The sequence below is a fragment of the Mangifera indica genome, unplaced genomic scaffold (genome assembly GCF_011075055.1).
Source record: "Mangifera indica cultivar Alphonso unplaced genomic scaffold, CATAS_Mindica_2.1 Un_0104, whole genome shotgun sequence".
NCBI classification, from domain to species: Eukaryota; Viridiplantae; Streptophyta; class Magnoliopsida; order Sapindales; family Anacardiaceae; genus Mangifera; species Mangifera indica.
Window position 1 is genome coordinate 37996 of NW_025401196.1, and position 10782 is coordinate 48777.

General features: G+C 32.1%; 1 protein-coding gene and 1 long non-coding RNA gene across 2 annotated transcripts; both read left to right on the plus strand.

The window, feature by feature from the left end:
- The first annotated feature begins 423 nt into the window (after positions 1 to 423).
- On the plus strand, positions 424 to 1933 carry LOC123207782 (transcription factor bHLH93-like). The gene is made up of 4 exons (XM_044625252.1): positions 424 to 1039; positions 1148 to 1315; positions 1427 to 1594; positions 1690 to 1933. Exons 1-4 carry the CDS (start codon positions 452 to 454, stop codon positions 1774 to 1776), a joined length of 1011 nt encoding a protein of 336 aa, XP_044481187.1. The 5' UTR covers positions 424 to 451; the 3' UTR covers positions 1777 to 1933.
- Positions 1934 to 2443: 510 nt separating this feature from the next.
- Positions 2444 to 3542, plus strand: LOC123207776. The gene is made up of 3 exons (XR_006500505.1): positions 2444 to 2882; positions 3135 to 3190; positions 3324 to 3542. It is a non-coding gene; the product is annotated as an uncharacterized LOC123207776 (long non-coding RNA).
- Positions 3543 to 10782: the final 7240 nt, after the last annotated feature.

The following is a 10782-nucleotide window of genomic DNA, read 5'->3' on the forward strand; positions in this document are numbered from 1 at the left end:
ATGGATGAATTTGATCTATACATGTCGTATTGTCAACATGTCCAGGGGAGAGATAAGAATAAGACTGTCCTATTTTCATAATTAATTGTAAAAGGATACAAAAATTAGGCTGCACAGTTAATTTAGTTAATAGAATTAATAGTAAATTAAATCAAAACCAGAATTGGGCAGATGCATTATTGAAAGTTTAGTAAAGAACAAAAAAGAGGTCCACCAACTCATTTGAAATCGTGAAGCCAAATTCTAGAGGCAGATATGTGAATGTAAATTAATAAAATTTGTTCCTTTTAAATCTAATTAAGGCACAAAGTGCTATATGTATATTTGAAGTACAACATAATTGCATATTATGAATTAATTAATTTAATTAATTAACAACCTTTCCATTGGTGTACCTATATATTCTCCCACTGGGAGCAACTTCATCTCCAGGGATTTGGTGAGAGAAGTTATGGAGCTCAGTGAAAATGGTTTCTCGGAGGAATTCTTGCCTCTAAGAAGAGACACTTGGGAGACCATCCCTACAGAAATGGATGGACTCTTCTCTAGTGATTGGAGTTATGGTTGCTATGATCAAAACCCACCTCCCATTCTTCCAAATTCTTATTATCAGCCTTTTTCTGCACCATTTGAACAAGATTTCAACTACGACTTCAGTGAAGTCTATTGTCCATTTGTTGATGAATTGTCAGCACCTCAGCTTACTGATTCATCAATGAATACACTTGATACACCAACACCGCCATTTCCAATTCAAGAAGACTTTCCGTTGGCCATGATGGGCGATGAAGAAGCTAATAATCTACTTGCGGATGATTTCCAAAATCTCGAGATGCAATCTTCATCTTGCAAAGTTGAGCCAATTCACGAGTCTCCTGAAATCCCAGTTTTCAAAATGGGAACTTGTCCCGAACGAATGAACAGAAGTAAGAAGGTGGAGAGGCAGCCATCAAAAAATCTAATGGCCGAGAGAAGGCGAAGGAAGCGCTTAAATGACCGCCTCTCAATGCTGAGATCCATAGTTCCTAAAATAAGCAAGGTAAGTAAACAAACTCCATTGCTGGTTGCACAGATTAATTAAAGTATATTTTATATGTATGTGTAGAGCTTGTTCGATTTTAATTAATTCCCTTTGGTCTTCTGATAGATGGACAGGACTTCTATACTTGGAGATACCATAGACTACGTGAAAGAGCTCATAGAGAAAATCAACAACTTGCAACAAGAAATTGAAGCAGATTCAAGTCATATCGAGAAGCTGGGCATTTGTAAGGATGTGAAGCCAAATGAGAGTTTAGTAAGAAATGCACCAAAGGTATAGACTCTGAAATACTATTAAGTAAGAACTTCAACTGAGACAAACTGAAATTATTGGGAAAAAAAAAAAGTTCCTAAATTTCGATATTCTACTTTTTATGGGCTGCAGTTTGGCGTGGAAAGAAGAAATATGGATACCAGAATTGAGATTTGCTGTCCAGCGAAGTCAGGATTGTTGTTATCAACAGTAACAACCCTGGAAGCATTAGGCCTTGAGATTGAACAATGTGTTATCAGCTGCTTTAATGACTTTTCAGTCCAAGCTTCCTGCTCAGAGGTACAAATTCACATCTTAATTTGCTGTAGTTAATTTATTTAATCTATTGAGAGCAGAGCAGTGTTTACTTTTTATGATTATGGTGATGCTGATAGGAAATGAAGCATAGAAGGCTTATAAGCTCTGAGGACATAAAGCAGGCATTATTTAGAAATGCAGGCTATGGAGGAAGATGTCTGTAGGAATGAAGAGAGTAGGAAATCAAGAGCAAAGCAACCTTATGGTGAAATTTTCAGTGGCAGGTTCCCTCATCTCTGTAATTTCATTAAGCTTTTACACTGAAAGGTTGTAATGATTTTTGTTTTTGGTTTAATAAAAGGCTTGTACTTCTCATAGCAATGTAAAATCTTCTGCTCCTAAAATATTGCTAAAATTATTTGTATTAGAGTGATTGATTTTCTGCTCCTAAAACTTCTTTAAATAAAAGTTTTCAATAAATAAAACTATATGACAAAGGTTTCAAAAAGATGACTCAATCAATAGTATATTATTGGACTCTCATCAAATATTCAATAACCGTTAGACTTACGCTAATTTTGTTTACCTAAATCTTAACTTTATATTAGACTTAAATTCATTAGTAAATTATAACTGGACTATTCAAATAACAAGTTTTATTATATCAAAATCATAATTAATGTTAATCCACCTCATAAAATTTTCTACCAGTGAACAGCTAGATCCCTGAAATAATGGAAGCTTGTAAGAGCAAATGGATGGCCTGGGCCAAAATCATAATGTCTCCATAACAAACATGTCCATAGGGACGAACTGGGGCTTATTATTTTGGTAAGGAATCAAAAACTTTACACGCATACTAGGCCAAAGGCACACTCCTACGTAAAATACAAAGCTGTAGGAGCCACAAAGTTTGTTGATGTACCATGGCATCCAAACATATAAACAAAACAAAACAAAAGCAATTGATTGATATTATATGGACTTGCGGTCCTTTGATCAAATTGTTAAATCAGTCTGTTTTGTTCTTTCAATGCTTTTTGATCGCTTGACATTGACATAGTACCGAATTCACTTTGCATCATCGTAGAGACACTTATGATATGACCCAAGAAGGGGCATAACTTTTTGGGAAACAACAAAACATGCACCAGGGCTTCATAAAGCTCCCAACACCACGAAGAAGCTGAGACATTTCCACGCACTTGCCACGAAGAAGATGCTTGTTGTACGGTAGTGTTCTTAAAGGGCGTCTCCTTGAGAAGCAACCAATTGGCAGAAGTGACAGTTTACTTAGTATTTATGAATCAATGGCTCTCACGTCCCTAGGGTAGGTTTATTTGATTATCCAATTTGTTTAGTCTCAATTCAACAATTAGACATTTAAATATTTTTCGTATTTTATTGGCTTAGTTAGACTGAAACTAGTGAATAAAAGAAAGGAATTTAATTACATTTCTCCAAAACTTTCTCTCTTTTCTTTCCTCTTGCCCTGCGCTTTGTTTTTCCGGGCTTCTTCTTCTTTCATACTCTTTATTAAAATTTTGGTGCTTTAATCGATCTTTACCATCATGGATGACAGAACACAATCTCGTGAATTTAAAAGACCAACTCCAACACCTTCAACAACAATAAAAGGTACAAGCTTCTCTAATCTTGCACGTCAATGACTCCTTCATCTCTTTGTTCATTGTTGGAACAATTTTTCTAAGTCAATATTTTCGTCCAACCCAGCACATGATAACATTTTAAGGCCCCTCCACCTTTGCAGCTACCTTCACATGGGGATAGAAGTGGCAATGGACCACGCTGGTTCAGTCAAGCTCACTGGACCCATGGATCGGATTGAACCTAAGACTTGCACAATAATGAGTCTTATAGGTTAGGTCAACCCATATGAAGTATAAGATACATAGCCCAATCCGATATATGTAAGATTAGGTCTTTCCAAAAATTTGTTTAAATTATGTTTTTAAATCATTATCTAATTATTAAAACTGATGATAATGCCCCAAATATTTTATTGATAATATCTCACTTGTGATGAAATAATATCATGATTATATCATGAAAAATATTATAACATATTATAAATAAATTAATTTATATCTTATTAAATAATAAAATTATCAATACAAAATTATTGTTTGTGAATTCAAACAGTTTCAGAGTGAGAATTGATGAAAGAAAATTAGATTGAGAATAATGAAAGATTAAGAGATTGAGATTTGAGAAAGAATAATGAATTTGTAAAAGGGAAGGGGGGGATTATTGAGTTTATATAATAATAGTAATAAGAAAAATAAATAAATAAATAAACAATGACTTCAGCCACATAAGTTGTTCTATAATAAAAAGATAGATTTAAAAATTATATATTCGTAATAACAATAATGAATCAGGTTAGATTGATTCACGGATCTATTATCTAGACCCATAACCCAATCCTTTAAATTCAACCACCACAATAGCAGATTGAATCTTATGGTATCCGATTTTTTTTTACTAGGTTTGACACTTCTACAAAGGGATCTACTAGTTCAACATTTAAATTTACTTTTTTGGGAAATTTGATTTGGAGGATCCAACGGTTGTGTTTAAAAAATAATATTAATTTGTACTTAAAATATAACATTAGTATCCAACTCAATCTCAAACAAATGTACTAATTAAGAAATTCAATCTGACATCTTCGGAATTTTGGCACACGTCACTCACAGTGACATTATGTTGTCACCCCATTAATCAGCATGTAAGAATAATCCATCAACGGAGCTCTCAGTCGGTAGCTGATTGGGCCCATTCAGACAATTAAGAAGTCTGCATCTCGTCATTGTCATTGAAAGTCCATTAAGTTATGATTACTCAAACTCAACTCTAAAGGAACTTCTATAGTAGCCCAATTCCGATCAACTCAGTGCCATCCAATTTAAATCCGTTCTCAACTAACTTAGTTAGATCCTCTAAATTGATTACTGGAATGAACAATTAAAAACCGAATTGATGGGTAATTTTCCATTTGGAGTTGGCTTAACACTGGGATTCTTTATTTATTATTTCTTTTTGTTCTTAAAATACGAGTATTTTTGTAACACTACTTGTAACAAATAGATATGAAGAGCTAAGAAATATGAGTCGTTCAGCCCACATAAACTTTAGCCTAAAGGGAATATGGACCTCAACCCACCAACCAAACCATATAATATAAGCCATTGGAGCTTAATAGATGAAAAGTGTCTATTTTACAACAATGGACACAAGCAAAAGCACGCATGACCAGGTATTATTAATTTCTAATTTGGGAAATAAGTACATAATGAGGTAAAACTTTTCCTTAATTAAACTTGCAGAATTAACAACAAAAAAGTGATTGGTCAATACATAACGATAAGTTATACGAATTGTACGTAAAGATCAATTACATCGTCTACACACCAATGCATGACAAAATACGAACAAAAGATCTTTTATCTAGAAAGTAGGAAAAAAAAATTTTTAATATTTCTGATCTTTCTCTAAGATATCTTCAAAATACAATCATAGTTTGCTATTATAATAAAATCACTTTCCATGTCTTAATCTACAATTGGAAAGCAATCAATTTGTGCCAAATTGGGAGCGTTTGATTTTTTTTGGATTTGTGAGAAAACAACCTTGTGTGTGAAAACAAACTTTCCACATGGCAACGCATTTTCGTTGCTTTCAGTAGGTATGAAATCATAATGTTTTCCACTAGTTTTGAAATTGGAATTAGAAGAAGCCGAATTGATGGATAATTGAGAATTGAAGTGACCAGGACCTGATAAGATTTCTGGGATCAATTCATTTAATTCAAAACTTGTATTAGTTGTACACAAGTCCAATACAGACCGCACCATCTCCAACTTTGATTTTCCATGAAATGGTATAGAGAACGTCCCACAAAATCACTTGTAAATTCTCGATAATAACTCAGCTTAAAACGACATCCTGAGTTGAAGATGATTACTTCTCGTGTATATTATAGTTTATAGCTACCAAGTGGTAAAAGTTAGTTGGCGTTCGAGGTGTTAAAAGAGTTGAGTCGACTTAGACACGGCAATAGACTGGGCCGGCTTATACATTTTTGAATGCTCAAAGTTTGGTCTTATATATTGGGCTACGCTGGGCCTTAAATGTGTTGGCCCATTTTTTTAAATTTAATTAAAATTTTTAAATATAAATTATTTTTCAATTATTAAAATCAATAACTATCTCGAACATTTTATTTATAATCTCTCACTTATAACGGAGGCATACTATGATTACATAATGAAAAATATTATAAGTTTATAATATAATATACATTAATTAATTTACATATTGTATAAATTATAAATATAAATAAAATATATATACTATATCATTTATCTACTCATTTTCAACATTCAAATCTCTAATTTTTTTTTATATTGGATCCAATTATAATATGTTGTAATGATAAAATTGAAATAAAAATGAAATTATAAACACAAAGAATTATTATTTGTGAATTTATATAGTTTCCGAAAGAGAGTTGATAAGAGAAAATGAGATTAAAAATATAATTAAAAAATTGAAATTGAAAAAAAATTGGATTGGTTTATATAGAAATAAATAAATAAATAAATAAATTTTAAAAATTAAACAATAAACCAATAATTGTTGAAGGCTTCTGCCATCTGCTCTGATGTTGTTTTAAAAAATTTATTTTTTAAATGGTAATGGCTGGCCTAGCCTAAGGGCTTGATATTAAAGTCATGATTCGGTCCAAAAGACCTTTAAGCCAGGCCCGACATGTTACAATGCCAAATTGGGTCAGACTTCAAATTCTTGTTCTAGATCATACTTCCATTTGATCCGGCTTAATTGACATGTCTAAGTCAACGAAAAGAACAAAATAATACCTCAGCGTATTACTGTAGAGGCGGGGCCAGACCCATAGGCTTAAACACAAGACCCATTACTATTTTCATAATTATTAAAATTAATTATAATATAAAAATATTTTTATTTGAATTAATGGATTGACCATTACTATATAATTCAGTCTGCTCTTATATATATAGGGTCGGATTGTGGATCTAATACTTTTTATGAGTTGGCCCAATGTGTAAAGCCTACTATTGTATAAATCTTAGGCCTAGCCCAACCCAAAAACCAAGTGGACTAAGACCAAAACTAGCCTAACTCAAACCATTGCCATTTCTACTTGGCTTGTATCAAAATTTTGTTTAAAAGCTTTTCTTTTCTTTTAAATTTTTTTACAGTTATTCACCTTACAGATTTACTTGTTTTCCTCTGCAATTTATGTCCATTAAAACAACAAAAAAACAAGAAGGCTCCCATTACATCAATTTAAAAATATGTGTTTTAAGTGGTAAAACAAAATAAATCTCAAATTGATACTCTTATATTTGAAATTTCCTTCTTTTACCCGTGAATCCACCAAAGTTGTATTTAGATTATTTTTTCTATTAGTTAGCTTTCGTCTTTAGTCATGTTATTTCTTTTTTTAACGAAAAAACTCATTGAAATTGGTTTGTTTAGATTAGGGTCTGATTGATTATATCTAACAAGTAAAACTCTAAATTTAATTATTAGTTTAACAACTATTAAATTAAATAAATAAATAATTTTATCTTGCTCTAACACTAAATCCATTATTTTTGTTATTTTATACTTTTTAGTCCTCGTGAAAAGCCTAGGTAGCCAACTTTTCCCCATTCATGTCCATTGGTCCAAAATAGAAAAAGGTCGATGGACCTTCCTCTCAACTTATATAAAATTACAAATTAAACAATATTATATATATATATATTTTTTATATATCTAGATAATAAATTATTATAAGATTATATATTATTTAATCATTAATTTAAAATTATCTAATCACATGATTATATATTATCAATATACTTAAATTATATAATATATAATTTTATTAAATTTGGAAAGAGGGATACATCATACATGCATGAAATTGTTGTATGAGGAAGAAGGAGGATTCTCAAAGTTATTAAGGAAACATGGCTATCCTTTTCTCTGACTGGTGGAGTGGAGCTTTCACTCCTTCATTATTCGTCCGTGTGCATGTTTCAACTAACCAGCAGCTTGTGACAACGACTCTGATTCACAATTCAAAACCTTATCGCTTAGAATAAGGGTGAGGTAGGTCGTATTCTAGACATTTTTGGTTTTGAAAAGGCCAAACGACTATTTCCCACCTAAAGTATGTTATAATGTTAAGTGTCCTTCTTTTATCTCTAAAAATATCAAATGTCTATCCATCAACAGTTAAAATTAAACTTAGTGAGGGTAAAATCATCATTTTTTCTATAATATTAAAAATAAACTAAAATACAATTTTTTTATCCCCCTAAACTTTAAAAACTAAAAGTTTTCCTTGACCTAAATTTTAAAAAATAGTAGTTTCATCATAGGGTTTCGTTTTGAAATCTTCGGCTCCATTGCTGACGGTCTCTCCCTCCTGAGACATCCTCTACCTCCGACGGTGTCTTTCCTTCCATTTGGAGGCCTGATCGGTGTCAGACATCTGATCTTCATCTTCCCAGACGAAGACGGAACTGTTGTCTTCCCAGAGGTCTTCTTCTGGGAAGATGACAGCTCCGTCTTCGTTTGGGAGGACAAAGAGTTTCGTCTTTCATCACTCTTTCGATGCCAATCGGGCATCCAATGGGAGGAAAGAGACCGTTGGAGGGAGAGGATGCTTCGGAAGAGAGAGACCGCCAACAATAGAGTCGAAGATAACGTCGAAGATCTTAAAACCAAACTCTGAGGTGAAACTGCTATTTTTTAAAACTTAGGCTGAGAGAAATTTTTAGTTTTTTAAGTTTAGAGGGATAAAATAAGATAAAATTTTAAAGGGTTATGGTTCTGTTAATTTTAACTGCTGATGAGTAGATATTTAGTATTTTTATAGATAAAAAGGGATAATTGATATTGCAACATAGCTTGGGTGGGACATAGTACTTTGGCCTTTTGAAAACGTGATGTGGTCAGCATTATTGAAATTAAACATTACGTACGCTGTGAAAATTGCCCTGGCTTGGGATGTCAAACTTGCGATAGCTAGGCTAGGTCTACTTACAGTAAAAAAGACCCACACAATACTTGAACCCAGCACCCTTTATCTGGGCCACTATTTGACTATGTCATAAAACTATACGGGAGTGATTGAAATTGTCTTCCTGATTTTTGACCGTAAACACTTTTGGCTTACTAAACGTATAAACCATGTCATTTTTCCAAAATCTTACCCCCTTAACCAATGAAAAAGAAGTATCCCAATTCCGAATACCGTGTTGAGAATTTAAATTACTATATTATAAAATAATCATAATACCAAAAATTAGCAAAATTTTAAAATATTTCTTTGCACATCATATTTATCATTGACACTCTTATTTTCTGCTCACTTTTACCCTATTATATATTGTGTTGATTCCATTAAATTTGTGATAGGTTTGAGCTTAGATGAGTAACAACTATGATAATTAGATTTATATAAACTAGAATATATAGAGATTGAATTATATTTTAAAACACATTTAAGAGGTTAAACTATCATATTTTACTGTTTTTATTATGAGTCTGAGTTTGAGAAGATAGTGGTTTTGAAAAGTTTAGACTTGGGTGGATGACAATTATAATGAATTTCGGTTTAAATGAATGATAATTGTGACTGCTAAAAGTTTTGAAACTATAAAACAATTAAATTATTATATTTAGATTTTTAATTGATTTGAGTAAGACTAGCGAACTACTGATAGTTTTGATGGGTTTGAGTTAGAATGATTATGATTAAAAAATACTCTAAGAGTCAAACCTTAGACTGGAAATTATAAATCACCCAATCTATGTGCTTTTGAAAATTTTTAATTAAAAATCATTGCCCAACAGCTTTGGTTTTGTTCATAATTCACCCGTGTGCAACGTCCATGATGTTGATTTTAACGTTACTAATGACTTGCTTTTTTCACCTTTTTGCCATTCATGTCCATCTCTATAACAGGCCTGGGCCTCGGCCCATTGATTCAACAGGGCTCAAATTAAAATAAGTGATGAGATGTCACTGACCCATGAAATTAGGAGGAGGAAATATGACCGTGAAAATGGTAAACGTGACAATTTTTGTCATCAGATCATGTTTTTATAATATTAGTTGATATGATTTAAATCGGAATTAACCAAAACTATATCATGTTGACTTAATTGATTTGATCTAAATTAACCAAAATATTTTTGAATTAACATAACCTTTCTTAAATTAATTCAAAATATTTTTTTTTTAAGGAATTTTACCAGGCAGAAAATGGAATTATTTACGTGATGCTGAATGACTACATCAACACGTCTGCAATGCATGGATTCAGGGCAAAGCCAAAGCCAAAGCCAAAGCGTGCGATGGTGGCGGCAGTTAATGATGGTTAATAAATCTCCAGCCTTGCTTAAAAAAAACAGAGGTGTACTTATTTGAGTACACAAATGTATATATACTTATATATGTCATCATATGATTAATTATTATTTTATTTTTAATTCAAAATCATCTAATAATATAATAATATATATAAATATGTATACATTTATATATCCAAAGTGGATACACATAATTTTATCGAAAAAAAAACATATAAATATTTCAATTAAATCCTCACCCACACACGGCATCAACGCGCGTGCGTTAAAATTTCTTATCACCATCATTACTCCATTTATAAAAATGGGACCCAGTCTCCTCTATATTCAAGATCGTGAAAAATTAGAAAAAATCGGATATCAACAGTAGAAAATTAAAATGAAATCTTACCTTATCTATCTAAAAATGGAATAATTTGTTTAAAAATCGCAAGTGAGAGGGCAGTGGAGTACAAGAATTAATGGGTCGCGTGAGAAAAGGTGATAGTGAAGGAGGTTATGTGTCGCGTTTTGTTGCCGGCAATCCAAAATTAAAAGCCTCTTTCCTGTCCCCCAACGCGTCAGATCTCTTCACGCTGTTTTTCTTTGTCTCCTCTCAACCACACCCAAACTTAATGCGCTTTCTGCGTAACTCACACTCTTTCTTCTCTCTCTCCCTTAATTATTTTCCTTCTCTCTCTCTTTCTTTAAAAAAATAATAAAAACCCTTTTATTAAGTATTAAATAATGTTACTGTTTGGACGAAAATACCTGAGATAAAGTTACTAAGATGCCCTTCTGTGGACCTTCAG

Bases quoted from the DNA above. Each gene is read 5' to 3' on its own strand.
- LOC123207782 (XM_044625252.1), top strand. From the start codon at position 452: ATGGAGCTCAGTGAAAATGGTTTCTCGGAGGAATTCTTGCCTCTAAGA. The intron at 1,040-1,147 runs GTAAGTAAACAA...GTCTTCTGATAG, and splicing joins TAGTTCCTAAAATAAGCAAG to ATGGACAGGACTTCTATACT. The intron at 1,316-1,426 runs GTATAGACTCTG...TATGGGCTGCAG, and splicing joins TAGTAAGAAATGCACCAAAG to TTTGGCGTGGAAAGAAGAAA.